The 25,336-nt window shown below is 44.8% G+C and overlaps 1 protein-coding gene and 1 long non-coding RNA gene across 15 annotated transcripts in view; one reads left to right on the top strand and one right to left on the bottom strand.

Moving 5' to 3' along the window:
- Positions 1-25,336, top strand: part of PALM2AKAP2 (PALM2 and AKAP2 fusion) — a 593,877-nt gene that overhangs the window by 395,780 nt on the left and 172,761 nt on the right. For 7 of the 13 annotated variants that reach the window (XM_089299869.1, XM_089299779.1, XM_089299809.1 and 4 more), the window contains 1 exon segment: positions 192-887. The exons of 3 other annotated variants lie outside the window; for them this stretch is intronic. In XM_089299869.1, the coding sequence (XP_089155995.1) occupies positions 192-887 (696 nt within the window). 13 annotated transcript variants of the gene reach the window in all.
- Positions 6,900-23,594, bottom strand: LOC149128850 (uncharacterized). 2 transcript variants are annotated; one of them, XR_016211290.1, is made up of 3 exons: positions 15,464-23,594; positions 14,602-14,764; positions 6,900-11,553 (listed from the first exon to the last, which is right to left on the bottom strand). It is a non-coding gene; the product is annotated as an uncharacterized LOC149128850 (long non-coding RNA). The 2 variants fall into 2 exon arrangements; XR_016211289.1 differs by having other exon boundaries at positions 14,602-15,977; positions 22,417-22,933.

Genomic DNA, 25,336 nt, shown 5'->3' on the forward strand with positions numbered 1-25,336 from the left:
ATACATGATCACCTCTGTCCACAACGTGCACCTCACTCTAACATGCAAGATGCTTGGCGGTTAGGATAGAAAGGGCATGGAGCCTCGTTTTTTATTTTTATTTTTTTTATTTTTTTGTCTGTTTGGCAATTAACCATTCACTGGCTTTTTTTGTTGTAACATGCACTTCCTTTCTCTTGTTTTCATTCAAGCTATGTACGCCATGGAAATTAATGTGGAGACAGACAAACAAACAGGAGAGACCAAGATTCTCTCTACATCTACCATTGGCCCAGAGGGGGTCCAACAGAGAGGAGTCAAGGTCTATGATGACGGTACCAAAGTAGTGTATGAGGTGCACTCAGGAGGCACCATAGTAGAAAACGGAGTGCACGCGTTAAGTGCAAAGGATGTTGAAGAGCTTATTCAGAAGGCGGGACAATCAAGCTTGAAAGGAGGGCCCTTGGCCGAAAGGACTGTGATTGCCGACGGGAGCCTCAGCCACCCGAAGGAACACATGCTCTGTAAAGAAGCCAAGTTAGAAATGGTCCAGAGATCTAGGAAAGACCATGCTTCTGGGAACCCAGGGCAGCAGACCCGAGCCCCCAGTGCCGAAGGGCCGGAGGGCAACTTGGATCAGCCCGTCACCATGATTTTTATGGGCTACCAAAATATCGAGGATGAAGAAGAGACTAAAAAGGTGCTAGGCTATGACGAAACCATCAAGGCCGAATTGGTCCTCATCGACGAAGATGATGAGAAGTCGCTGAGGGAGAAGACAGTGACGGACGTGTCCACCATCGACGGCAACGCCGCAGAGCTTGTGTCTGGGAGGCCGGCCTCAGACACCACAGAGCCCTCATCCCCAGAAGGGAAGGAAGAGAGCCTGGCTACAGAGCCGGCCCCAGGTACCCAAAAGAAAAAGCGCTGTCAATGCTGTGTTGTCATGTGACTTCTTTCCCCCCCTTTCTTCCGGGCAGACTCTGTCCTCTCCACCACTCCCGTAGACCTCACTGTACCACTAACTGCAAATACTGTGAACTGGAAGCAAACGCCTGCCTTGCCTTGCAGTTGGATTGCTTTGACCTCTCTCATGTTTTCCTTTTTTCTCACCTGAGAGACCACGTGCATGTGTGTGCTTCACTTTTTTTTTCCTCCCAAGAACTTGCTTTTCCTCTAAGCTTTTCCTTGTGTCTTCAAGAGCGAATCAATTCCCGACTGCTCGATTGGAATGGACTCTTCAGATCAGCCACTTCTCTAGTAGCCTTAATTCACTTGACTGGATTTGAACCCATTGGCACCGGGGGCTTTGCTTTCGTAGCCTGTTCCTATCACCTAGACAACCCACACCGCCACGTCCCTGATTTAGCACTTGCCTCCCTCGCTGTGGATCTTTGTTTTTACATCTCGCGTGGCAAAATGCTGTTGGCTCTAGCAGGCTGCTAATGTAGCCAAAAACAGACCTTCCTTAGTCTGTGCAATCGAGGGCGATGCTTTTAGCTGCCTTACCTAAGCTTCCAGATTACAGTATTGTGCATCTCTGGCTTTCCTTCTGTGAAAACGGAAATGAAATTGATGTTAAAGCAAAGAACCCAATGCTTATCACGGCAGAAGTGTAAGGACTGATCCCATAACCTGCTCATCAGAGCTGTCTCTCTTTCTATGGTTTAACCGATGAATCCTTTCTATAAGAAGCACCATTTTAAATTTTCTAAGGACATGAAACAAAACCTTGTGTTAAGCATCAGTAGTGATCTCCAAATGTAGACAGGCAAATCCATGAGCCTTGTTTCTATTCTCTCAAAAAAATGTAAATTTTTATATTGCTTTCTTTGTCATGATTTTTCTGATCATGTTAATCTATTTTCAATGAAGGGATCATTTTGAGGAGTATCTCTGCAGTGATCATATTTCTAAAATAGCTTTTTTCTGACCTACAGTGGTTGCTGCGATGCTTCCACTTCATCCTGGATGGTGCTGTAATGCGTTAACTCTTCATCTCGCGTGCCCGGGTGATTATAGAGCCTCGCTTCTGTACCCTTTTCTTTCTGTCCTCATGAGAAAGAGAATGTTTCAGGTAGCTTCCACAGATAGGTTTAACTGCCCTTCGAGAAAAGTTGAAAAATGTAAAAAAAAAAAAAAAAAAAAAAAAGGTTAAAGGATGAAGAATGACCTGTCTTCTCAATGTTAAGTACTTACATCCATTCCTCAAAGACTGGCTGAGTGGCAGATGGCTGAACATCTCAAAGGATTGTTTTTTAAACTTCTGGAGATTCTGAAACGTCAAGAGTATTTTCTAATCTAGAACACAATAAAGAGTGCTTGAAATCAATTATTAACACTGCCCCCAAAATCATCAGCCATGTGTATGGTAAAACCAAAGGGAAGGAGTTGAGTAAAATAATAATTATATAGTAATGAAATAAAGATGTCATACTTTAACTGATTTTCATAAGAGCTATCTTAATTTTAACTTACTTGCCCAGATGTTGAGTCAGTTGTGGAAATCATGCAGAAAATTATCTGTGTTCCCAAAGAGTTCCAAAAAACATGTAACATGATACATTATATCAAGTCTAACTTCTGTAGAAAGTGAATGAGAAAGAAGGTTACCATGAGAGATTTTTATTACAGAACGAACTAAATTCATCTAATTTATCTTGCTCAAGTCAGTGCTATATTTATTATTTTTTCATTTCTTGACTTGAAATGATATTTATACTAATTGGAAAGGGACTTTGGCATATTTTGCTTGTTTCTCAAAGTTAGTAACACTTTCAGCAAACACAGAATGAATAATTTTATCACCAATGAATAATTTTATCACCAATGTGTAAACAACAAAGTTCAAGAAGAGAAAACAAGTGATCCCATCTGTGGCTTGGTTCTGAATGAGTGAGGGAATTCTCTTGAAACATCAGGTTCACCTAAACAGCTGCAGTGAAATAAAACTGCCCTGTTGTCTAGAAACTTGATTTTAATGCCTACAAATCTCCCTACTCTCAGCATAATTTTCCTCAATAAATGGTCATTTAAGCATCATGCAAACAGTCACTGAAATGACATGCAGACAAACCTATCTACATAGGAGAATATTTCACTGTTCTAGACAATCTATTTTCATAATCTATTTAGGAAAGAAACAATCTGAAAGTTTACCGTGGTTTATATTTTTTCTTGGGGATTAAAACTCTTTAATATGAGTTTTTAAAAGCACAGTTAGTGAGTGGAATGGTGGGACTTAGGATCCCTGGGCTTACTGTTGGTAAACAGAATGTGTCTTCCAGGATAGCGCAATTCCTGAAAAGCCACACTCTTCCATAAGTGAGCTGATTACTCATGAACAAAATGATCTGCACCCCTAACTACAGCACTGAGCCTAAGACCTAAATCACCAGTGGGTAACCCTCCCTCATTCATCAGTAATTATGGGCATCAAGGAGAACAATGATGAGCACATTGAATGAATTAGGATGCTCTGCTTATTTTATTATTAAATACTGCAGTTTACAATTTAATGGTTTCTGAAGTAAGGTGCACTCCTTTTGTTCAAATTATCTGTGGCCATAGTAAATGAAGGTTCGTCTGAATATGCAAATATATTTGCATAGTTCACATTATTTTCCTTTCATAATGGGGAATTCAGGCTCAGCCAGCAGTTTTAGGGTTGGAGACTGTAATGTCACCCACAGCAGCAGGTAACTACCCTGGATAATGCAAACGTAGACAGAGCTGTGATTGTGACCGCCAGTCTTCCTACTGTTGTTGGCATTCTCTCTGTACAAACTTTATCATGTATGATATCACCCCCTTCAAAAATGCAAAGCATTTAGTTACATAACCAGACTCATTAAAGAATCAGTAATGAAGTTGCAAAACTATGATATTTTTTAGCTAATAGTTGGGCAGTTTTTAAATAGAGGAGAAAAAGGGAAAGGAGGAATATTTCATCTGCTTGTAAGTAGATTTTCAATGGCATTTAATTGAAGATCCTTAAATGATTAGAATGATAAAGTTTAACCCCAAATATCCTGAAAATTCTTGATGACTTTTGTACCCTTTTTTTCTTTCTTTTAATGTGCAATAAGACAAACTAAGGAAAACTTTTCCCCCCACCTTGTACCTCTTTTACCCATAATTATATTATTTTCCTTATATAAGGAAAAATAACTGCCTGTCAGTGATTTGACAATGTCCAGTGATGTCACTTTAATATTGGGGGTTGAGTAGAAGAGGGGCTGGGGAATTCCCTTCTGGCCTAACCCAAAAAGCCCAAGCTCCCTGAGCAAACTTGAAATGATTCAAAGGTTTTGAGAAGACTCAAATTCTAGAGTTGATTTGATTTGACTCCTTCCTAGTAATTTTATTTGACTTCCTTGTGATAAATATGTCTTTTCTACATGCAAACAAAATACATTATTTTGGTTCGGGTCATGTTTTTATGGAAGGAAGTGAACACACACACACACACACACACACACTTGTGTGTATAGTTTCCTAGAGATACACTACCATATCTGAAGTGAAATGTTGAGGCCGAATGTGAAAAAATGGCTTATTTCTCTTCCCTTCCCACAGAGTTTCATTTCAAGGGACCACAGAACACCCTTGAAAATTGCCCTTTGTTTACTCTCAGTGAACCAATAGGTAGCAAAAGAGCAAGGAGAAAATACAATGATGGAGGCAAAACTCAGATTACTGTATCAGGTCTTCCTGTTTGAAAAAGCATTCACCCTCCCAGTTTAAAACACAGATGCACGTAGGCAGAAAATGTACTGAGGATTTCTGTTGTTTGTTCTTAAAATCTAGACGCTTAGTCATCTGTGCTCATCAGTGGATGGACGGGAGAGGTTCACTGCATAAAGGGTCTATTCCTTGTAGAAATATTCTCATCTCCTTCGATGTCAGGTTACAACAAAACCCATGCCAAGTTAAGCAGTTTCATGTTGTATTTTTGCAACATGGATGTTTGTTATTGAAACCACAGACTCTCAGCATATTTAAGACATAGATTTCAGAAACTTTAGAAATATGCAACTTTTGGGAGCTCCTCAGTTTCTTCATCAAGGTAACACTGAATCCGTGTAGGTGGATAAAACCAGAAATTATCCCTTGAGCTGTTGGATCGTCTAACAAAGCAACAGCATGAGTAACTGGGGTAGATCACAAAACAACTTCAAGTAATGAGGCAGATGGGGTATCTCTGGTTTTATCGGAAAAACTTCCCTGCATTTTCTAAGGAAAAGGAGGTCTTTTATGTAGGAGCACAATGCCGTTAGATGTCTGTATTTTCATACCTTCGGCAGAGTTCTTAATACAACTCCCATTTCAACAAATACCAAAGTATTTACTGTTTGTTTGTAGGAAGGTATAGGATAAAAATCATAGTCTGAACATTTCAAAGGGAAATTTCCCTGGAGATCTTTAGACCAACTTCTCCCAGGTAATTTTTCTATAACTTAAGTAGGCCTCTGTCCCTCTCCCCTCTGGTCTAACATAAGAAGGTCAGAATTATCGCACAAAACACCTGCTGTCAATGAGGAAACATCATCTATAATTTTAGGGACTGCAGACTTTCTGCAGCAAAGATCTGGACAGCCTTAACTTTTGTAAAAAAATAAAATAATAATAATTTTTCGATGTTCTAATCTTTTACTAAGCAGGAAGACAAAATGTTTCCTGAAATTAATGACTTTTTTATATTTTGTGACTATTTTATAAGTTTATACAGGTAGAGGTGTGAATGGTCATCTTCCCTTCATACTGCCTCTTAGTAGTCACCTGGGGCTGTTTTTTGCAAGTCATTGTATTTTTATCAAGAGCAAAGTGTATCTCATGAATCATAACATTCTCCCTAGATTTCAGGCAGTCCTTCTGGTGTGAAAGAACAGAAATACAGAAAGAAAAGAAGTACAGGGTGGCTTCCTTTTCATGTTCTTATGGTTAATGTACTGTATGGCATATATGTTTACAGAATGTACCTGCCTTGTGATGTTAACAAAATGAATGACAAAAAGAGTTCTGATGTGCCATTTGACAGTTTGCCTTAGCATCACTGTTTATGTTTTTCCTTTCTGTCCTTTGAAAAAAACGCAGTTGTATTCCAAAGCTGTATGAACACAACATTCTCTTCCCTACTCCTGCCAGCTTTCCTCAGAGCTGGGAATTTCATCCCAGGAGCCTTGAGGCAGAACCTTGCAGCTGTGCCCAGAAGGGCTAAATTGGGCATGGCTTGGGCCTTCCTTCTGCCCCTCTTCCAACTGAACACACTTGTGTTCCCATCTGAGCCTGCAAAACCACACTCTGACATTCCTGGGGCAGGCCACCTAAAACGCATGACTTCTTTCAGTCTCATTCCCTCACAGTGCGTCCCACTGTGGGGAAAGTAAACTTGTGGATCCCCCATCTGGGGCTGGGAGCATATGTTTAAGCCCAATTGGCATTGCTTGGAAAAAAAAAAAAAAAAAAACAAGAGACGTGGACTCAATGGTACGATTGAGCCGTAGCTAAGGGGTTATGTCCATTTATTGTAGTCTAGGATAAGTAGCATGATAGGGATGGAAGGAAGGAGTGGCTAGAGAAAAGGCATATTTTACATTTATGTATTTTTTAAGGAATAATATTTTTATAATGAAATCTATATGCATTATAGAGCTTCAGTTTGAAAACACCCTTGACTGAGTTATTTCTCCATTCCATGATGGTAACTTTCGGTGCATTGTACAGCACCTTCCCAGATCTTGGTCCTCTGACCTGGCCATGTACTGCCATTGCTTGAAATCCAGTGTTTCCAAACAGACTGAGGTTAAAAGATTAACCTTTCTATACCCGCCATCAGATAAACTTGATAGCTTTCAAAAATACATACAAAACTAATAGTCTTTTGGAAGGAGATGGGTATTGTAAATGCAAACCAAGCCTAGCAATGATTGAAGTCCAACTCTTCCACATATTTAGGGAGTAATTGCTGCATTTGCAGTGAAGGGACCACTCACTCTGGTGATATTGGTGATACCTGTGAAATGATGAGTCACAAGGATTGGCCACTTTCAGTCTATGCATAAATGTATGAGCCACCAATTCAAAAACTTGCCAGGTGTTTTTGGCCTTGTACCTATCACTGGAGTTGTGTCTTAGTTCCAGAGTTGAGTAGAGATGGGAAAAGATTGTTGTTATCCATCCATAAAAGAGATTATGAATTTTTAGAATTTTTAATTTTTTTTCCAATTTTCTGCCAAATTCCTGTGTTCCCACCCTGATCACACTCAGTTTCACCAAGATCTTCACCTCCACCTGTTTCTCTATCTGCCCGACAGAATGGATCAAATTGCAGCGTCCGTTCTGACGCCCACTCCTGTTTGACTGTCTTAGCAGGCAGTATCCTTCCCTACCCTAACAGCTCAAGGTCCTCATTCCTACATGACAAGGTCATAAACACTCTCCATTTCCAGAAAAATTAACTCTTCTGGTTCCCATGGAAATATTTGTCATGCCCTCATCACAGTATCCCTCCAACAAACCCAGCTCAAGCCTAGCTGTGTACATTGCCATCATGGAGACCACTGCAAAAATGAAAGAAGTATCTAATTGCCTGAAGGTGCTGAGGGAGGGCCAATTTAGTCCAATTACTAAGGAAACCTCAGTTTTGAGGTTAGGTGGGCAGGGAGCAATCCAGCCACTTGGTTTTGCAACAACACACTTTTACACACCAAGAGGCCACCAGGCAATGCCTGACCTGAACTTATTTGGCATATAGCTCCGATTAATTCTGTGATATCCTGTTCTGGTGAGTGGGAAGAGTTCTTATCCTTGACAGGGTTCTGGAACATTCTTTTTTCCTCTCATGCTCCTGACTTAGGAGAGGTGAAATCATACAGGGGTTCCAGAAAATGTTGTGTCTGATGCAGCTTTTCCGTGAATGTAGGTTGTTGTTGGAATTTTCAGCTTTAGCAGCTCACTTGGGGTGAGTGACATCTCTGTACATACACCCATTTGTGGTTGGGTGGTGGGGGCGGGGGGTGGGAGTCTGTTGTGTCTCCTCTGAATTAGACTTGCTGGGCTAGCTGCTGTACTTTGTAACCTGAAGTGTACTTTGACGGTCCTGTTTCCTTCAGATGAAAATCAAAACAAAAACTGACTTCTGAGAAAACACTGCCAGCAACAACTGATGCTGTACTTGTAGCTTCTCTCTGTTCCTCTGTACAGTATTAATAGACAATAAACTGCCTTTTCGCTGCATCTACCTTTGTGTGTCTGTGCCCTATTCTTTTCCCCTTCTCACCTGCTGGGAGTGCACTTGGGGCTTGACCGTGTTGGGAGCGTCTTCAACCACTCACTAAAACTGAACCCTAATCTGGCGTGGTGTCTCTCACACTTGCGCATGCTTCAGAATCATTGGGGGATGCCATGTTAACAGCATGAAAGCTCAGCCATACCTCTGGAGCCCAGATTCAGGTTCCTACGTGGGGCCCAGTAACCTGCAACTTTAATCATGTCTCCAGGTGATTCTGATGCATGGGGGGTGTGGCCCGTGGGATTTGGTACACCTCAGTGGGAATGCTGGAAGCTGCCTGATTTCTACACTAACTAATCCAATTTCCCAGCATCTCTCTCCAGCTCCCTCTTACAACTCTCTCTCCACACCTGTCACACTTTTTCCTCTTCCTTGCAAGCCCCTACCTGTGTAGCCTGGATTATGATCCCATAGGTCAGACTTGGGCTGCCCCTTGGGTTAAGTGATAAGGGACCATCCAATGCAGTCTTCTAAAAAGGGGTATCCAGAGATAGATGGCGACTTCGGTTCTCTTGTTCATTGCCATACCTTCTTTACCTGGGAGAGAGTTAGCAATTATTCTGTAATGGCCACATAGTAAATAGTTTTCTTTGTGGACAAAATGATCTCAGTCCAACTACTCAGCACTGCTGAAAAGTAGCCATATCCAACACATAAATGAAAGCATATGGTCTTCTTCACTTATAGTGGGCTGAAGTTAACCCGTGGGCTTGTGGTTTGCCCACCCTGGCCTCAAATAAGACCTGGTACATAGTAGATTCTCAAAAAAAAAGCTCCAAAGTTTGTTGTATGAAAAAAATGAACAGAGAACAGATTTGATACCACCTGTAGAAGTGTCACAGAAGATTGTATTTTTTGAAGATGTAGAGTAGATGAAATCCATTTGGGGCATTCTCATCTGATGGGGTTTTATGGTGGATTTTTTGGATGTCTTCATGCATGAAAGGTAATTTTTAAGATAGAGCAGTCTATTAGGCACTCTTTGTGTTGCTGGGAGTACCTGACCTGGGTGGTGGTTCTAGGTACCCAACCATTTGGTCTGAGTGTTTGTGGAACTATGTTGTGTCTGATTCATATTTCTTTACATTGTTCTCCATGTTAAATAAAATACTCTTTAGTGTGTGAATATGTAGGCTAGAACCATGACAGCACATTATGCATCCCATAGCTTTGGCCACACCAATAGGGACAAACCTTGGAGCTTGTGGAGAGTTATGTGTTTATATATATCCCCAGTGTGGTTGTGAGGTTCAAAGAGATTGTGTTTATGCAAAGCACTGTGTATGCTGGAAGTAGATACCCAGTGTTAGTTTACTTGTGATGAAAATATGTCTGTCCCCCTTCCAAAAAGCTCACCTTTCTCTGTTGTAAAGAATATGAGTTTTTTAGGTGTGTTTCAGAGCCAGTATAAAAAGAAAGGCTGCTTTGCCCTCCTTTGGGTTTGTGGTTGCATTTGTATACATTGAACCACACAGAATAGCCATATTGTAGATCAATAATGTTGAAGTGTGATAATTCCATATGATTCTATCCCAATCAAACCAATGATTCTATTCTGGGTATCATTTCCCATTATGGAAGGTGAAAGATTACCAGATGAACTCTACAGTAGAAGAATTTAGATGAGAAAATTAGAACTTTGTAAGAGAACACTCTTTAGTACCCCCAAAGTAGGCTAGACATGCCCCCTGGGAAGATAAGGTTTGCTTTAATCCTACATCAACACTGAGGTCATAATTGCTATTACCCTTCTTTTCTTGAGAAACTGAGTTATAGAGATAGTAGGGACCTTAGCCAATGTAGAAGAGCCAAAAATTGATGTGGAGATGCGTGGGGGTGGGAGGAGGGAAGCTTATTCCAAGTTTACCTCTCTTTACTTCCTGCCACACAGAAGGTTCCATATCACAGAAGTGGTGTGGGGATTCCTTTGAGGCTGGATACAGAACAAGAAAAGACAAAAACACTAAGAAAGATAAAACACCACCAATTCTTATTTTGCACCTTTACCTACTCAAGCAACTGCTCTGTATTGATACTGCCCTCTGGAGGCTGGGAGGTATCTCTGCAGCACTTTCTTAACCAAAGCAGAAGCAGAGAGTAAAGTCATAATTGTTCTCTTGTGTATGCATTAGGAATTCTGTTGTTCTCTTTGACAGTTTTTCCTTTCCTGTCCATAAAAAAATCAATAAATAGGTAACAACTCAAACAAAACAACTCTAGAAAGTTTAGAAGTGGCATACCCATCATTGAAAACCAAGGTGGCTTTGTTATTGTTGATGGCATTATTATTATTTCACTCGTGTCTTACCTGCCAACAGGGGCAGTGTGCCCTATGACTTGTGCAGATGTGTTTGGATCTAGGCAGTCTCAACCTCTGTAGCCACTAATAGAACACGCTGTCTCCCCAACAGCCTCCAAGCCCCAGCTGCTCTCCAGCTTTACACAGTGCCAACTTGGCCACTTTATGGACAGTATAGAAAGATTTGCCACGTAGAAGTTAAGGCTACAGGATCTCTAAGAGACTGTGTATGACAGAAATCATTGTGTGGTTATGCACGGGCTGAATCTGCCCCCACAGTTATGCTCACTTACCTGCACACATTTAAAAATCATTTCTATTCATTGCTGGTAATAATATATGAAAAGAAGTTTGATTTTGAAAGATTTCCAATTTGTCTTGGTAGCTCAAATTCTCTTTTCCTGATTGGCAATTGCCTGGAGCTGTTAGTGGCTGTTACTCTCAGAGGAGCCATGCCATATTGTTCACCATGGCCACCGTGCTGCCTGTCATCTTACTCAGCCCAGATCCCTTTGTTTATGTCACCTGCCTGGCCCTTTTTGGCATTTGAGTGTCTGACTCTCATCCCATTTTATGGCTCGGTCCAATGAGTCCTGGGTGGAGGTGGGATTTGCTCATAGCAAGGTAATGGCAGAAGCAGAACAAAAGATAAAGTCTCTTGAACTCTTTGGAAGAATGAGCCTTTGCACTGTGTTTGGATTTGAATCTGTTAGAGGTATTTTTAGTTTTAAATGGCTACAAGCAGAAAGCCAATGTCAGAATCTGGTGCTTTTGCTTTGGAACAACTCACATGACTTGCATATAGTAGATTATCACAAAGCTGGTGGGTTCACTTATAGCTCAAGTGAAAAAAAAATCCATTTCCTATGACAGTTTATAGTCGATAGATTCTTCTTGTCTGTCCTTCTTAGGTTTAATGAGCAATGTCTTGTTTTAAGGAACTCTGTGCAATCGTGATTCATAGTAAAAACAAGTATCATTCCTGGGAAAATAAACCAAAAATTTGTAGTCAACAATTGAATAGTTCTGGGTCTTCAGGTCCTTCTTAGTAAAAATAACAAAAAGCAAAGCCCATATCTATTTAAATGTAAATGTGATTCTCCCTCCCTTCCTAGCCCTTAGTCTTTCATCAAATTGCTGAGGTTATATGGCCCAATGGTGATATTCTCTGACATTCATTTCCTAATTTTACCAAGAATAATGATCAACACAGCACTTTGACATCAAAGAAATGATGAAATAGGGATCCTTCTTCCCAAGGCTTGTCATCAAAAACCAGTGCAATCCAGTGTTATTTGTTGTTTTAATTTTACCTACAGACTAACCAAATGTAAGATGATGATTGTTCCAGCTTGTGTTCATTTGCAAGTCTCTGAGCCTGGGTCAGCCTGGGAGCAAGGGAGGGGGATAAATTCTGCACTCAGAGCAGGTTGTCCATGACATCAGAATCTGCCCACTCGAATTCCATTCTTTTTTATTTTTTTGAAGATTTATTTATTTATTTGAAAGAGTTACAGAGAGAGAGGTGGGGCTGGGGCGTGGCTCTTCCATCCACTGGTTTACTCTTTCAAATGGCCGTAATGGCCAAGGGGCCAGGAGCTTCTGGGGCTCCCATGTGGGCTGCAGGAGCCCAAGCTCTTGGGCCACCTGCTGCTGCTTTCCCCAGGCCATTAGTAGGGAGCTGGATTGGAAGTGGAGCTGCCGGGACAGGAACCAGTGCCCATGTGGGATGCTGATGTTGCAGGCAGTGGCTTTCCCCACTGTACCACAACACCAGCCCCCAAATTCCATTCCTTAAAGAGCTTATTCGAAACCTGAGAACAAGGATAGGCTCAGTCATTTCTACTTTCCCTGAAACACTGACTAAACATTTGTGAGGAGCTGTCACATAACTTAATTTTTCTCCAAACTTTGGACTTTGGGGTATCATGTTATTTTTTCCCTATGTATATACCAACCTGTGTGTACCATTACTTAATATTTTTAACCTACTACTTTGGCTTACATATACTTGAAGACAATTTTATAGTACTACATTAAATAGGCACCCCATGCTATAAAACTAAAGCAAAATAAATGTAAATCGACATTATTAATTTCCAACTGCATACAGTTGGCTGATAGTGTGTCTAGTGGCCTGAGACCACTGTTAAAAGGAGGAACTAGTTAAGTTAGGTTTCAAAAATGTCTCCATCTCCTAATATGATTTGATGGGATGAAAGAGAATCAAAGTGCTAACAATTTGCTTGCTGTGCGATTTGGTGTTATGTGATGTCATGCCCACTGTGGCTAAAATTTCAGAGACATTGCCTTGCCTCTTAGCAGCCTCTTAAAAAGTCCCAGTTCCTCGTTTCAAAGATTTGGTTGAGAAATACAAAGTGACTTACTCAAAGCCACAGGAAGTAAGAGCAGAGACATAGTGCTGGAATTCAAACACAGATAAGAGCGACTTCAAATTCTGGCTGTTGCACCAGGTGCCTGTCACACTGGTCCTTTCATAAGGAATGAATTGAGCACATCAGCAGCAAATTTAAGCTTCCCAGTAAGATGGGGCTTATTTAAACAAACAAAAGTAACATCTGCTCTGGCTAAAGAGTTGTCTGTAGCATAAGCAGTTTGTCGCTGGTGGAGACCAGAGCTGATTGGGCTCCTGCTGTGTTGCTTGAGTGAAGTTAGTGCCCGAATGTGTTTTCAGACAGAGTGGGAGGTGATGTAATGTACAGGCACCCCAAGATGGGGTGCTCCATGGAGCACTCCCACCTTTAGTGTCAGGCTGCCTACGGAGCCCTGGCGAGCTGGCTCCTGCTCGGACTCCCTGGTGAGCTCTGGAAGACTCAGGGATTTAGTCTATGCAAGCTGGGAAGTGGCTTAGCATGAGAGAACAAGCAGACCTTCATGGGAAAAGAATCACTCAGGGACAGATGGGCCTCACTTTCCCTTCTTTTCTGTTTGCTGTGTCCCCCTTCTCTTTTCTATTGAATGAGCCTGTTTTTCACCCGAGACACCTTCCTACCGATATTGGTCCGTTTCCTGCAGCTATAACAAAATGCCAGAGACTGGGCCATGTACAAAGGAAAGAAGTTGATGTAGCTGCCAGTTCTGGAGGCTGGGAAGCTGAGGGCACAGCAGCGGCACCTGGCAGGGGGATGGGAACGGGGGAACACAGCGGATGCTGCAAGGACAAGCTAGCTCCTGCAGAAGAGGCAGAGCACGAGGGACAGCCTGCTTTACAACAACCTGCTCTCAGTAATCAATTGATCCCCAAGGGGGCAGAAGTCACTGACACACTGGAGACCTATCCCAGTCTCCTGAGAGGAGCCTTAATCCCTCCTAGTGACCTCATCACCTCTTTTTTTTTAATTTATTTATTTTATTTATTTTAGAGGTAGAGTGAGAAAGGTCTTCCATCTGCTAGTTCACTCCGGCCAGAACTAGGCCAATCTGAAGCCAGGAGCCAGGAGCTTCTTCTGGGTCTCCCACGTGGGTGCAGGGGCCCAAGGACTTGAGCCGTCTTCCACTGCTTTCCCAGGCCATAGCAGAGAGCTGGATCAGAAGTGGAGCAGCCGGGTCTCGAACCGGCTCCCATATGGGATGCAACACTGCAGGCGGCGGCTTTACCCGCTACACCACAGTGCCGGCCCCCTCATCACCTCTTTAAAGTCCCACTTCTCAGCATGACCACAATGGCACCTGACTTCCAGCATGAGTTTTGGATGGGATAAACCATGTTCAAACCCTGGCACCCACTGCAGGGTCAGGTGAACTTTTAACGAAGTCCGTTACTTCCTCTAGCAAGCACCGTGTTGCAGCTGTTGGTTCTATTGCCTGCTTGCTGCATGTTAGAATCTGGGACGTGTTCTAAAAACTGTAATGATAGCAGGGCCTCACCCCAGAGCTCCTGATTTAATAGGTCTGGTGGATGCCTGGGGTAGCTACTAAATAGCTCTAGGTGATTGTAATGGAGAGCAAGTGTTGGAAACAACAGCACAGAAGTACCTGGGTCAGGCGGGGCCCAGACCAGAATCCTTACCTCCACTCTGCTGGCCTAGAAAAAATGTGGGCTTCACATTCAGGAACAAAGTAAAATCGCCAGTCCATCTGGGGCCAGCTGAGGCATCATAAATAGTCATGTCCATTCTCCAAGCCTCAGTTTCCTCCTGTGTGAGATGCGAACACCTTCCTTTGCAGGACTCCTGTGAGGAATGTTCAGTCTTGTCTTCCTGCTTCTCATTCTCCTTTCCCATTACAAGAGAATGGTTTATTGAAACACACACAAACACACACATACACACACACACACACAACAGATGGGGAAATCAAGTCACGAGAAAAATAGCATGAAATTAGAGGACTCATTCTGGCATATGTTACTGAATGTCTATTTTCTCTCTTTTTTCTTGAGCAATTCATTTTGTAAAATGGACTACATAATACAACTTTATCAACCAAGCCACTTGATTCTAAGATATTGTGTTAATTGTGTTAATTTGGAAAACAACAAAAACGTGAGTTTATGGAGTCAGCACTTTTGAGTGGGAAAGGACCACTAGCCTGAGCTTTGCCCCAGTTAGGCCATTCCATGTGGGACTTTGAGGAAGTCTGTGTGATTCTCTTGGCCCCAGCATTCCCATCTGTAAAATGAGTGGCTTTATTAATGAGCATTAAGGCAATATTCTAGGTGGATGTCAACCTTAAGGGTATTCTGTATAATTTAAAAAGGAGGGAAGAGAAAGAGACAGGGAAGAAAGGAAAGAAAGGAGAGAGGGAGAGAGGAAGGAAGGGAGGACATCAAGAGAAGGACATTTTCCAAACAAGTGATGAAGTCCCTGACTTTAAAAGCCAACACATCAGCCATCTGCTGAAGGTCTTAGACGCTTGGCAAACCTACCTACCTGGAGCCTCCTGGAAGGTGAATAGAGCACTCACACATTGCTGCTCATCTATTCTAGATGATTTCTCCAAAGGCATCTTGAGTATGGGCTCCTTTTCCTATTCCTCTATGGCCCCACAGCCCATCCTGGAAGGGCCAACTGCCACTGCACCTGCAGTCAGCAAGCTACTTCTGCTCTTTCGTAGCTGTGTGTCTCTATGCTCTGTCCGTGCCACTGATGATGGTTGACACCACCTGAGAGTATTTATAGTGATGCAGAGAGTGTTAAAGCAGTAGATAGAAAGCTGCTCATGGAAGTTCCCAGTTGAGAGGTCGGTGATAGTTGGCTGAAGTTCAACTGATGATAGTTTTGGTTTCAGACCTTTTGTGTCTACCAGGAGAAAATTTCCTTGCTGAATGTTGGAAGGAGATGTGGGAATTTTCAGATCATTTCCCGAGGCCACAGCTGGGTAATGGCATCTTTCTCTCCAAGTGGAGAATTATCATCCATCCAGCTCTCACCAAGGCACATCCCTCTGTAGGAAAAACAGAATTGCTGTTTTGTTCTTTTTTTTTCCCAGAACTGAGATTAAACTGGTCTTTCTGAAATTCAAAATTGGCTAAAATTTAACACCCTTCCCTCCATCTCCCCTCTCCACCAAACCTCCGTTCCCACCGACTCTGGACAGAAACTCTGGTTTTTAATTAGGGAGTCTACCTCTGCCCCTCACGGTCTGCACAGCTCCCTTTTCTCATGCTGTGTTGTGCACCCCCAGAAGAGTCCTGCTGCACCTGTGTTGAAGGGCAGACCACAATAATTTAGTTTAACAATCTTAATTGGCCTTGGTTTTGACTCCTCTTAACAGGGGCAACCCTTCATACCATAAAAGAGAACAGGTGTTACAATGGACCAGTAGAGGAGTTTGTTTACAGACAAAAGAGGGCTGAAGAAAGCAGAAATAAAGAATAAAAGCAGATGTCATTTCAAAGTTACTTTCCTTGTAAGGTGGGGACAGGGAGATAGACAATAGAAAAATAGCTAATTGACTAACAGTAGGTTGCTTTAATATATATATATTTTTGTGTAAGGATTAAGGCCAGGAAAGCTTCATTATCATGGCAAGTGAAACTGGTCTGTTTGAAATTTGGGCTGTTATTTCTCTAATCCTGAGTTCTCAGGCAGATAGGTAACAGCTTAGTTTTACTTGGTGGTGATGTGAGGCTTTGGCATGGAGGCTCCATCTTGATTTTTAACTTGGCCTGTTGGGATCTAGGAAAGGAGCTTAGTCCAAAGCAATGGACTCTTATAATTGTTCTTAAGACTTATTTATAAAGCAAAATAACAGAAAGAGAGAGGCAGATAGAGAAGGAGATCTTCCCCAAATGACTGCAACAGCTGGAGTTGGGCCAAAGGAAGCCAGGAGCTTCCTCTGGGCCTCTCATGTAGTGGCAGGAGCCCAAGCACTTGGGCCATCTTCTGCCTTCCCAAGTGCCTTAGCAGGGAGCTGGATCAGAAGCCAAGCAGCCGTGATTGGAGCCCATGCTCCAACATGGGATGCTGGTGCCACCAGCTTAACCCACTTTGCCACAAGGCCAGCCCCATCCTCTTATAATCTTTATTGTACACCTGCATCTAGTGAAGGCTTTGTCACCCTACTGGGCCTGGCTTTATCACATGCTGCCTGTTTTCATCTCATACTTCCCCCTGAGCCTAGGCCTCCTGCCTTGTTACTAACCCCAATATGTACTCTGCATTCCTGCCATCATTATAAGTGGCTGAGCCTTTGGTTGGACTCCTCTGAGTTCATTTAATGTAAGACTCACTTGTGAATTACAGAAATGGATCAGAGGCAGTATCTTTTCTTTAAATTACTTAATCTTCACCCAGAGACACAAACTTTATGGATTAATAACCACACTCAAGATTTAATACTGCCCCCTTGACTCCCAAGAGTGAGAGGAGATGATAGGACAAGAGCTCTTCCCAACAAAGGAAATGGTTGTCTTAGTTTCTCCTGTCTCCAGGCAGGGTGTGGTCCTCTTAGTCAGAAAAGAAAGGGCTGGCATTATGCAGATAGCCATAAGTCCTCTCTCAGCAGACCAGAGAAGAGGGTGAACTTCTATTAGCACATTCCAGGGAGCTCTAACAGCAGAAGCCTGGACAAATCAATGACTTGTGCTATATGGATGGGTGGATGGATATTGCTAATTTTTTTTTTTTTTTGGAAGTAGCTAGACACTCTGAGGGTGGCCAGCTGTTTAAGGCTTAGGCTGCTGAGGCACACCAGTTCTGATTGGTGGGGAATGGGACTAGTTTCCTAGCCAGGTATGATTGTTCAGATTACATACTGCGTAATTCTACGGGGCTCCATTCACAGGTGAATGGTGACCTATCAGTTCTCTGGAACACATAGCTATAAAAGGTCACCAGAAACTTGCATTATAATCCTAGTACTGGACGTCTATGAAACTTGGTGCGGTGTGTCCAATTTCAGGAGCCAGTCTTAACTCTAAAGACTCTAGACTGTAACCAAGGCATCAGGTTCCAGGCATAGTCTTCCTTGATTTTTCTCTGCTTAGGTCTAGCCCTGTGCTGAACACATGGTCTAAAATATTTCATGGTGGAGTAACTGCCATTGTGGACCAGAATGAAAAGGGCAGGGCTGGTTGCTCTTCTCTCAAGGGTGCAGCAACAGTGCTCAGGCATGATGGATTCACGAGTAGCCACTTAGCAAAGACTCTGGCCAGGGGGACCATATGGCCCAAGGTACACACTTGTTTTCCCAGTTTCATTCTTAGTAGTGCTCCAACTGGGACAGTAAAGTGCATTTGGCCATGCTGTCTCCAGCAGCCAGGTGGGTGTCTCTGCTTTGCCGCACCCGAGTCTGGCCTTTACTCATATCAGTGCCTTGGCAGCTCCCCATGATGTAGATACAGTGCTCAGGGCACACCAAGGCCCCTTTACCCAATTAGACTTTTGAAGGACCAGACAATGTTGTGCGACAGCCAGCCCCATTACATCAAATCAGTTCCTTTTTTCTTTTCTTTTTCTTTGCCATGTATGGTCAGTTTCACACTCTGCGGGCACTCAATGAAGAGGAACAGGTAAAGAAAGAAAGCAGAACCACTTTCAAACCCAGTGCTTGGTAGGCAGAGGGACACTCAGCAGAGGTCGTTGACTCTCGGCCTGTCCCATTTGCCCACCGCCCACAGTTGTCAAAGGAGAAGATTCACTGTTGCTGTGTTTCAGTAGTTACAATGACCACAGAAATGCAACGAAGGCAGGAGCATGGCTTCAAGTCTTTTGCAAATGCACATTGACCCACCAACAACCAGGAAACATGCTGGAGACTTGGTGCTGTCCAAGGCCTGAACCCATGCTGCACAGTGCCCCAGAGTTCTGGTTCTTGAATCCAGCTACCACTGCTTTGCATCTCAACTTCTTCATGTGTAGAGTGGCAATGAGCGTTAAGTCTCTTGTAAAATGTTTTGAATACTGCCTGGTAATTACTGGCAGAATTAAAGTGTTAACTATCGGTAGGAATTGTAACAAGCATCTTTTGAGAGTCAGGGAACAAACCCTCAGATTAGTGTGGAAGTAGGAATCAGCAACAGTGGCTTTTGGGTCAGTTCTGGCCCTCAGTCTGTTTTTGTAAATAAAGTTTTACTGGAGTACAACTGTCCCCATGTATGTACATAGTATCTATGAGTGCATTGTTGAATAATCAGCAAAGAAATGGCATGACTCACAGAGCTTAAGATATTTTATAAAATATTTACTTTGCAAAACAGTTTACTGGCCCCATAAATCAGGTACATAAATTCATATTTCTATTGTACTTGCATTTACTGAGCACTGATTAAATATGCTGAGCTACACTAAATGTTTTTGCACATATTATCTTATTTAACTTTCACAAGAAGTGACTCTTCAAGATTGATGGAAATGTCATCCCTTTTACAAACGAGGTGCAAGTTACTTGTGACTAGTGTAAAATTGGAGAGAGCCAGCACTCACGCTTTGCTCTCCTCACTAACTCCAGAATTTTAGGAGTTTTTAGGGCAGACAGCCAGGAGAAGGAGTTTGCACTTGCTCTTGGAGAATGAGTGTGTGTGCCAGTAGGCAAAGAGAAGACCCAGGGTGGATTAATCCAAACAGAGAGTGTGTGTGCCAATAGGCAAAGAGAAGACCCCGGGGTGTGTTAACCCAAACAGAAGGAACTTATTGACGCAAGGGCCTGATAGATTGATGTACAGAGCTCAGGGTGTCTCTGGTCATCTGATCTGGCAGAATACAAGGAACTAGAAGGAACTGAGGGACAAGGGGCAGAAGTAGTTCAAGGCCAGGATGTAGATGGGCGGGCTGTCCTTCAAGGAAGAAGCTGTAAACTGGAAGTTCAAGGGCAGGCCCAGAGATATAGTGCGCCTGACCTTTGCTGTATTCACTCACATACCTTGTTTGGTTTGCCTGGTTTGCTTTTCATTTGAATTAACAACCAACAAATCCTGTATCTTTTCTGGAAAACTGAGATGTGGCCACACTGGACCCACATTCCCAGGAGGCTCCTTAGTTGGAGCAGTACCATCTCAGACCCAACAAGAGGAGCCCCGTCCTGGCCCCAGGGCTGTACAGGACCTTGGACTGGTCACAGCTTTTTCTGTGGGGTGGCTCAAAATGAAAAGCATTTGTCATCATCACTCACGGTTGTTATCATCGTGACTGGTACCTCTCACTCTCTGTTCTGCTCGGCAGTCCTGGCTCAGGATCTCTCATGAGGTGAAAAGCATCATCTTGAAGGCTTCCTCCCTCCCCTTCCACTTGTGGGAGTTGGTGCCGGCTGTCTGTCTGCTGGGCCTCAGCGGAGCTGCCAGCTGGACACCCACTCCCAGCTGCTCCATGTGGCAAGGGGCTCTTCGGAGGTTGGCTGCTCCCTAAGGGCAGTGTCCTGAGACAGTCAGACTGGAGCTCTGTCACCTTTTCTAGCTGAGCCCGCACTGGCTCACAGCCTCACTTCTCCCACCTCTGATTGCTAGAACCGGATCACTAAGGCCAGGCCATAGGCAAAGGGAGGGCAGGTAGACTCCAGTGTTGAGGAGAGACGTGTCAGAGAATTTGACGAAGAGCCACTAGGAGAGTTTGCTAAGGAGATCCTGCCAAGGACAGAAAGCTGTGATAAGTCTGTCGGGGAAAGGTGCCTTGGTTGTGTTTAAATGTGCGACTTTGGGGTGTGGACCCCCTGAAAGAGCAGGTGAGCTCTTCTCCAGTAGGCAGGATGCTATGCGACTCTCTGGGCACCTGTCCCCCTTCCCCTAGTTGCTGATAGACATTTAGGGAAGCAGTTTTTGGTCTCTGTCTCTGAAGCAGGTTCAAGTCCAGCTTGCTGCTTGGCGCACAGCAGCACTCCATTCATAATTTGTTGCATGCATTCATGAATGAATGAGACAGAGGCCCTGGGGTCTGAAGAATTGATACTGGAGTTCTGGGAACCTCCCCAGAACTGGCTTCTTGGGCACTTCCTCCAGGAAGAGGGGCTCCCTGTGTTTGATCAGAGGCCACGGTGGCCCTGGGGAGTTCAACCTGTCCTGCTGTCCCAGACCAGTGGCTGTGGGAGGCCTGGGTCTGTGGGGAAGCCTCCCTCTCGACTTCTACTAACTGGAAAGTGAAACTAGAATCTCAGGAGAAAATGAACAGTGGCTATTTTGAGTCTAATGAGATCTGATTTCTAAGCAGCTCTCTCCATTTCCTGTTTATAGCCCGAGCAGAGAGCAGAAGTCACTGAATCTCTTGGGGCTGGGGGGAGGGAGTTCTGTGGTGATTTCAAACTGGATCCGCAACAGGAAACAGCCAGGTCAAGTTAGGAGCGCCTGCCCAGTCTGGAAGGTTCCATGGTGCCCTGCGTGGGAGTGTGGGAAATCTGGCTTTCTGGAAGGGGCTGCAGTTCCAGGGAAGCCCCCAGCATCTCCTGCTCACACCCAGCCCCCAGGCCCCCAGATCTCCAGGGCCTCCGTGTGAAGGAAGTGGGGGCAAGGCCCTGAGAAGTCCAGATGTGGTTCCAGAGCTGCCTGAGCAGCTGGTTTCCCTCTAGAGCACCCTGTCAATTTGTCAGGAAGATCCTGGAAGGCCGGGCCTCTCTCTTCACCGCAAGAATCTCAGCATCTCTTCCAGCCGCAGGACATGATCCTCCGCTTTGCAGGAGTGACTCAATTCGTGTCACAGCTGCAAAGCATCAGGGGCTAAGAGAAAACAGTTCCAGGAGCACCGTGAATGTCGCAGGGTTGTGAAATGCGAGGGCTGAAGGTCTGCTGGTTCTCCATGCGCCCCCTCACACACACATGTACACACATGTACACACATGTACACACACATGTACACTCGCGTGCCCATAGACATAGTTGACACACATACAGGGATACACGTGCACCTACATACAGCACACGCATGCCTACACATGCTCACAAGTGCACATTTACACACATGTGAATATGCACCTCCTAACAGGGCTGTGGGAAGATGGGGCATTTCAGCTGACATCTGAACACTGGAGAGGGCAAGTGTTAGGCCAAAGGAACAGCAGTTGCAAAGGCTCAGCGGCTCCACAGCTGGGAATTTGGACCAAAGCTCGTGCCTCCCACCAAGCCCTACACCTCCTCTCCTCTGGGACTGTCAGCCACTCCTGCCTCAAACTCCCTCTCAGAAAGGGAGAGCTGTGGTTGGGGGGGAGCCTTGCCCAGGCTGGGAGACCCTGGCCTCTGCACCCAGTTTCCCCAGCGACACCAAATGTTGCTCTCCCACACCCCTGCAGCAGGTGCAACCTCTCCCTCTCCTGCTCCTGGAGGAAAACACACCACTCCCCAGGAGGCTCAGCTTAATTTCTCTGGGGTGGTTTGGCTTTTTGCAAAAGGGCCCACTAACTAAAAGCAGCTTCTGCCGTAATCCCTCCTCCCCCGCAGCAAGGGAGCCCGAAACCCACACACCTGCTAGAAGTGGAGCGCAGGGCGAGAGAGGGGAAGTGCCACACAGATGTTTCCCAGACCTCGCCTTCAGGGTCTCTCTGTTCTCAGCGCTGCGGGCCCTCCAGCCCAGGGGACGTGCACTTCCTGTGAACAGTGTCTCTCTCTGTCCCCGGTGAAGGATCAGACTTTGCCTTCTTCTTCTAAATTTCCAGTTCGTCCCATAACAATTATTTTTGTAAAGTTCAATGAAAATGAATTCTTAGGGAAATGAAAAAGTTTAAAAGACATTCAGAATACAGGTACCAATTTTTTTTGCTATTAGATTCAACAAATGATTACAAACGCTCTTCAGTCTGTGCTCTGCCTTTCTGTCCTTGCCTCGTCGTAGCCCAGTGCCCAGCTGTGGGGAGCACTCACCGTGAGGAGCACTACCTTGGAGCCCTTGGCAGGGAGGGCAGGTGTCCTCCTTTCTGGAAATGGGGCACTTGGGAGTGGAGACTCTGTAGAAGCTGGAAGCTAGGCGGCCACTCCCCCAGTAAGCTGAGAAACTAGCATGCAGCCTCCTTGTACAACTGCTTACAGTGCAGAGACGGAACAGGGGAGGGGCCCAGTGCCTGGTGCTCCATTCCAGCCCTGCCACCTACTGCCTTCGCCTAGAAGGAGTTCACAACTCTGAGCCTCAGTGTACCCATCTGCCCACTTAGGATAATAGTACTTGTTTGGTAAAGATTGGGTAAGTTCATACCTGTCTAATCACATGGAGTCATACCTGGCAAATGGGAAGTACCTGCTAAGATACTAAGAATTTCCACATACTGTGTGTTTGGCTTAGTGGTCAAGATGCCCCCATCCTATATTTGAGTACCTGAGTTCAATTCCTGGCTCTGGCTCCTGACTCCAGCTTCCTGCCAGTGCAGACTCTGGGTGGCAGCAAGTGATGGCTCAAATAGTTGGGTCCCTGCCACCCAAGTGGGAAACCAGGCTGTGGCCCAGCCCTGGCTGTTTGGAGCATTTGGGGAGTGAACCAGCAAATGGTAGATCTCTCTCTCTCTCTTTCTCTCTCTCTTTTTCTCTCTCCCTCTCTCAAATACATAAAACTTTCTAAAAGTTTCCAGAGGGTCTTGAGTATTCTCACCACAAAGAAATGATCAGTGTCAACTGATAGAACCTGTGCTACTTGTCCCAATGAGATTATTGTACAGTCTACACACACAGTGAGGTATCCCACTGTGCTCTGTCAATGTATGTAATTATTGTGTGTCCATTATACAGTTTTATAAAAATAACAGCAAAAAAAAAAAAGTTTCTTTAGAAAAAAAAAGCTTCAAGATGGTGGAGATTTTTTATTCCCCAGGGTCTTCCAAATGCCTGGAAGCCTGCCTGGCCCACAGTAGGTGCTCAGTGTCTGTGCAGTGAACGCCCCATCTCCTTATCCAAGCCAAGTTTCAGTCTCCCATGCCCACCGTTCTCTGCAGAGAAGGGGAAGGACATTGCTCCCTGCACTGAGTGTCCACAATGTGCTTTCCAAGCCTCTGGCCATCGGGACTCTTTTATTTTTATTTTTTTAAAGACTTATTTATTTATTTGAAAGTCAGAGTTACACAGAGAGAGAGGGACAGGCAAAGGCAGAGAGAGAGAGAGGTCTTCCATCCGCTGGCCCACTCCCCAACTGGCTGCAACGGCCGGAGCTGCGCCAATCTGAAGCCTGGAGCCCAGAGCCTCCCAAGTGGGCGCAGGGGCCCAGGGGCTCAGGCCATCCTCCACTGCTCTCCCAGGCCATAGCAGAGAGCTGGATCAGAAGAGGAGCATCTGGGACTAGAACCCGTGCCCACATGGGATGCCAGCACTGCAGGCGGCGGCCCCAGCCGCTACACCACAGCGCCGGCCCAGGATTCTTGTCTCCAGATTCCTATGCATTCCAACAGGCCTTGAATTTCCTCTTGGGTCTGAATCTTTGTTAACCAACGTGTTGAAGACTGGGCATGTTGCAGTTCTGCAGAATGCAAACCAGGCCTTCCTGTGACTGGGACTCGGCCCCTCCGAAAGCTGGTGTCTGTGTTCCTGGATGAATGACTACTGCATGCCACAGCACCCCCACAGGGACCCTTGCCCCTGCCCTGAGCAGGGCTGCCCTTCTTTGCAACTCCTCCTGTTCACAGATGGCTCATTCAGGCTAAAATCCTACCTACTCCCTGAATCCGTCTCAGAGGTTCAGCCAGTGTGCACACCTCCTTTACATCCACCAATTCTCTCTTCTCTACTGCCCCCTTAGCAGACCTTATCATCTTCATTGTTTGCACATCTGTCTTACAGGGAGGAACTCCTAAGGACAAGAATCGGGGCTTAACACAAGGCCTGGCATATAAATGAATGTGGGTATAGATCAGAATGAAGGGAAAAGGAAGCCCGCAGCCAGCTTCTCTCGCAGGGCTTTTCTGTTGCCTCTCCTTGATCTTGGGTGTTGTCTGGGCAGCCTGCTGGTGTAGAAGGAACAGTGGCTGCAGCCTGAAGAGCTGCGTAGGGTGAGGATCACCCAGTCTGGGGCGAGGAGCAGAAGGGGATGTGGTGTGGCTGGACTTGGGAGATGCTCTGATGTGGGGATTAATGTTCTGGAGTCTGGTGCATCTGGCTTGCAGTCCAGGCTTTGCTGCTGCTGGCTGGATGGCTGCTGGTTTATTTCTTATCTCTCAAAGCGACTTTTTCTCATCTGTATGATGTGGGCCATGTTGGTACCTACCTAGTTGCTGCCACTAGTGGCATAGTGAAGGGGAGACAGAGGGGGGTGTATGACCCCACCACTAGTGTCCAGGAAGTGACACAAAAATACTCATCTTTGCCAAATTCTGGCGTGATGTTGTAGAGGAGGGAAGGCTCACACATAGGACATCTCCCCAGGTTCCATGTGCCTTGATTCCTCACTGTATCACACGGCATTGTTGTG

The sequence above is a fragment of the Oryctolagus cuniculus genome, chromosome 1 (assembly GCF_051225735.1).
Source record: "Oryctolagus cuniculus isolate XC-2025 breed Fujian yellow rabbit chromosome 1, ASM5122573v1, whole genome shotgun sequence".
NCBI classification, from domain to species: Eukaryota; Metazoa; Chordata; class Mammalia; order Lagomorpha; family Leporidae; genus Oryctolagus; species Oryctolagus cuniculus.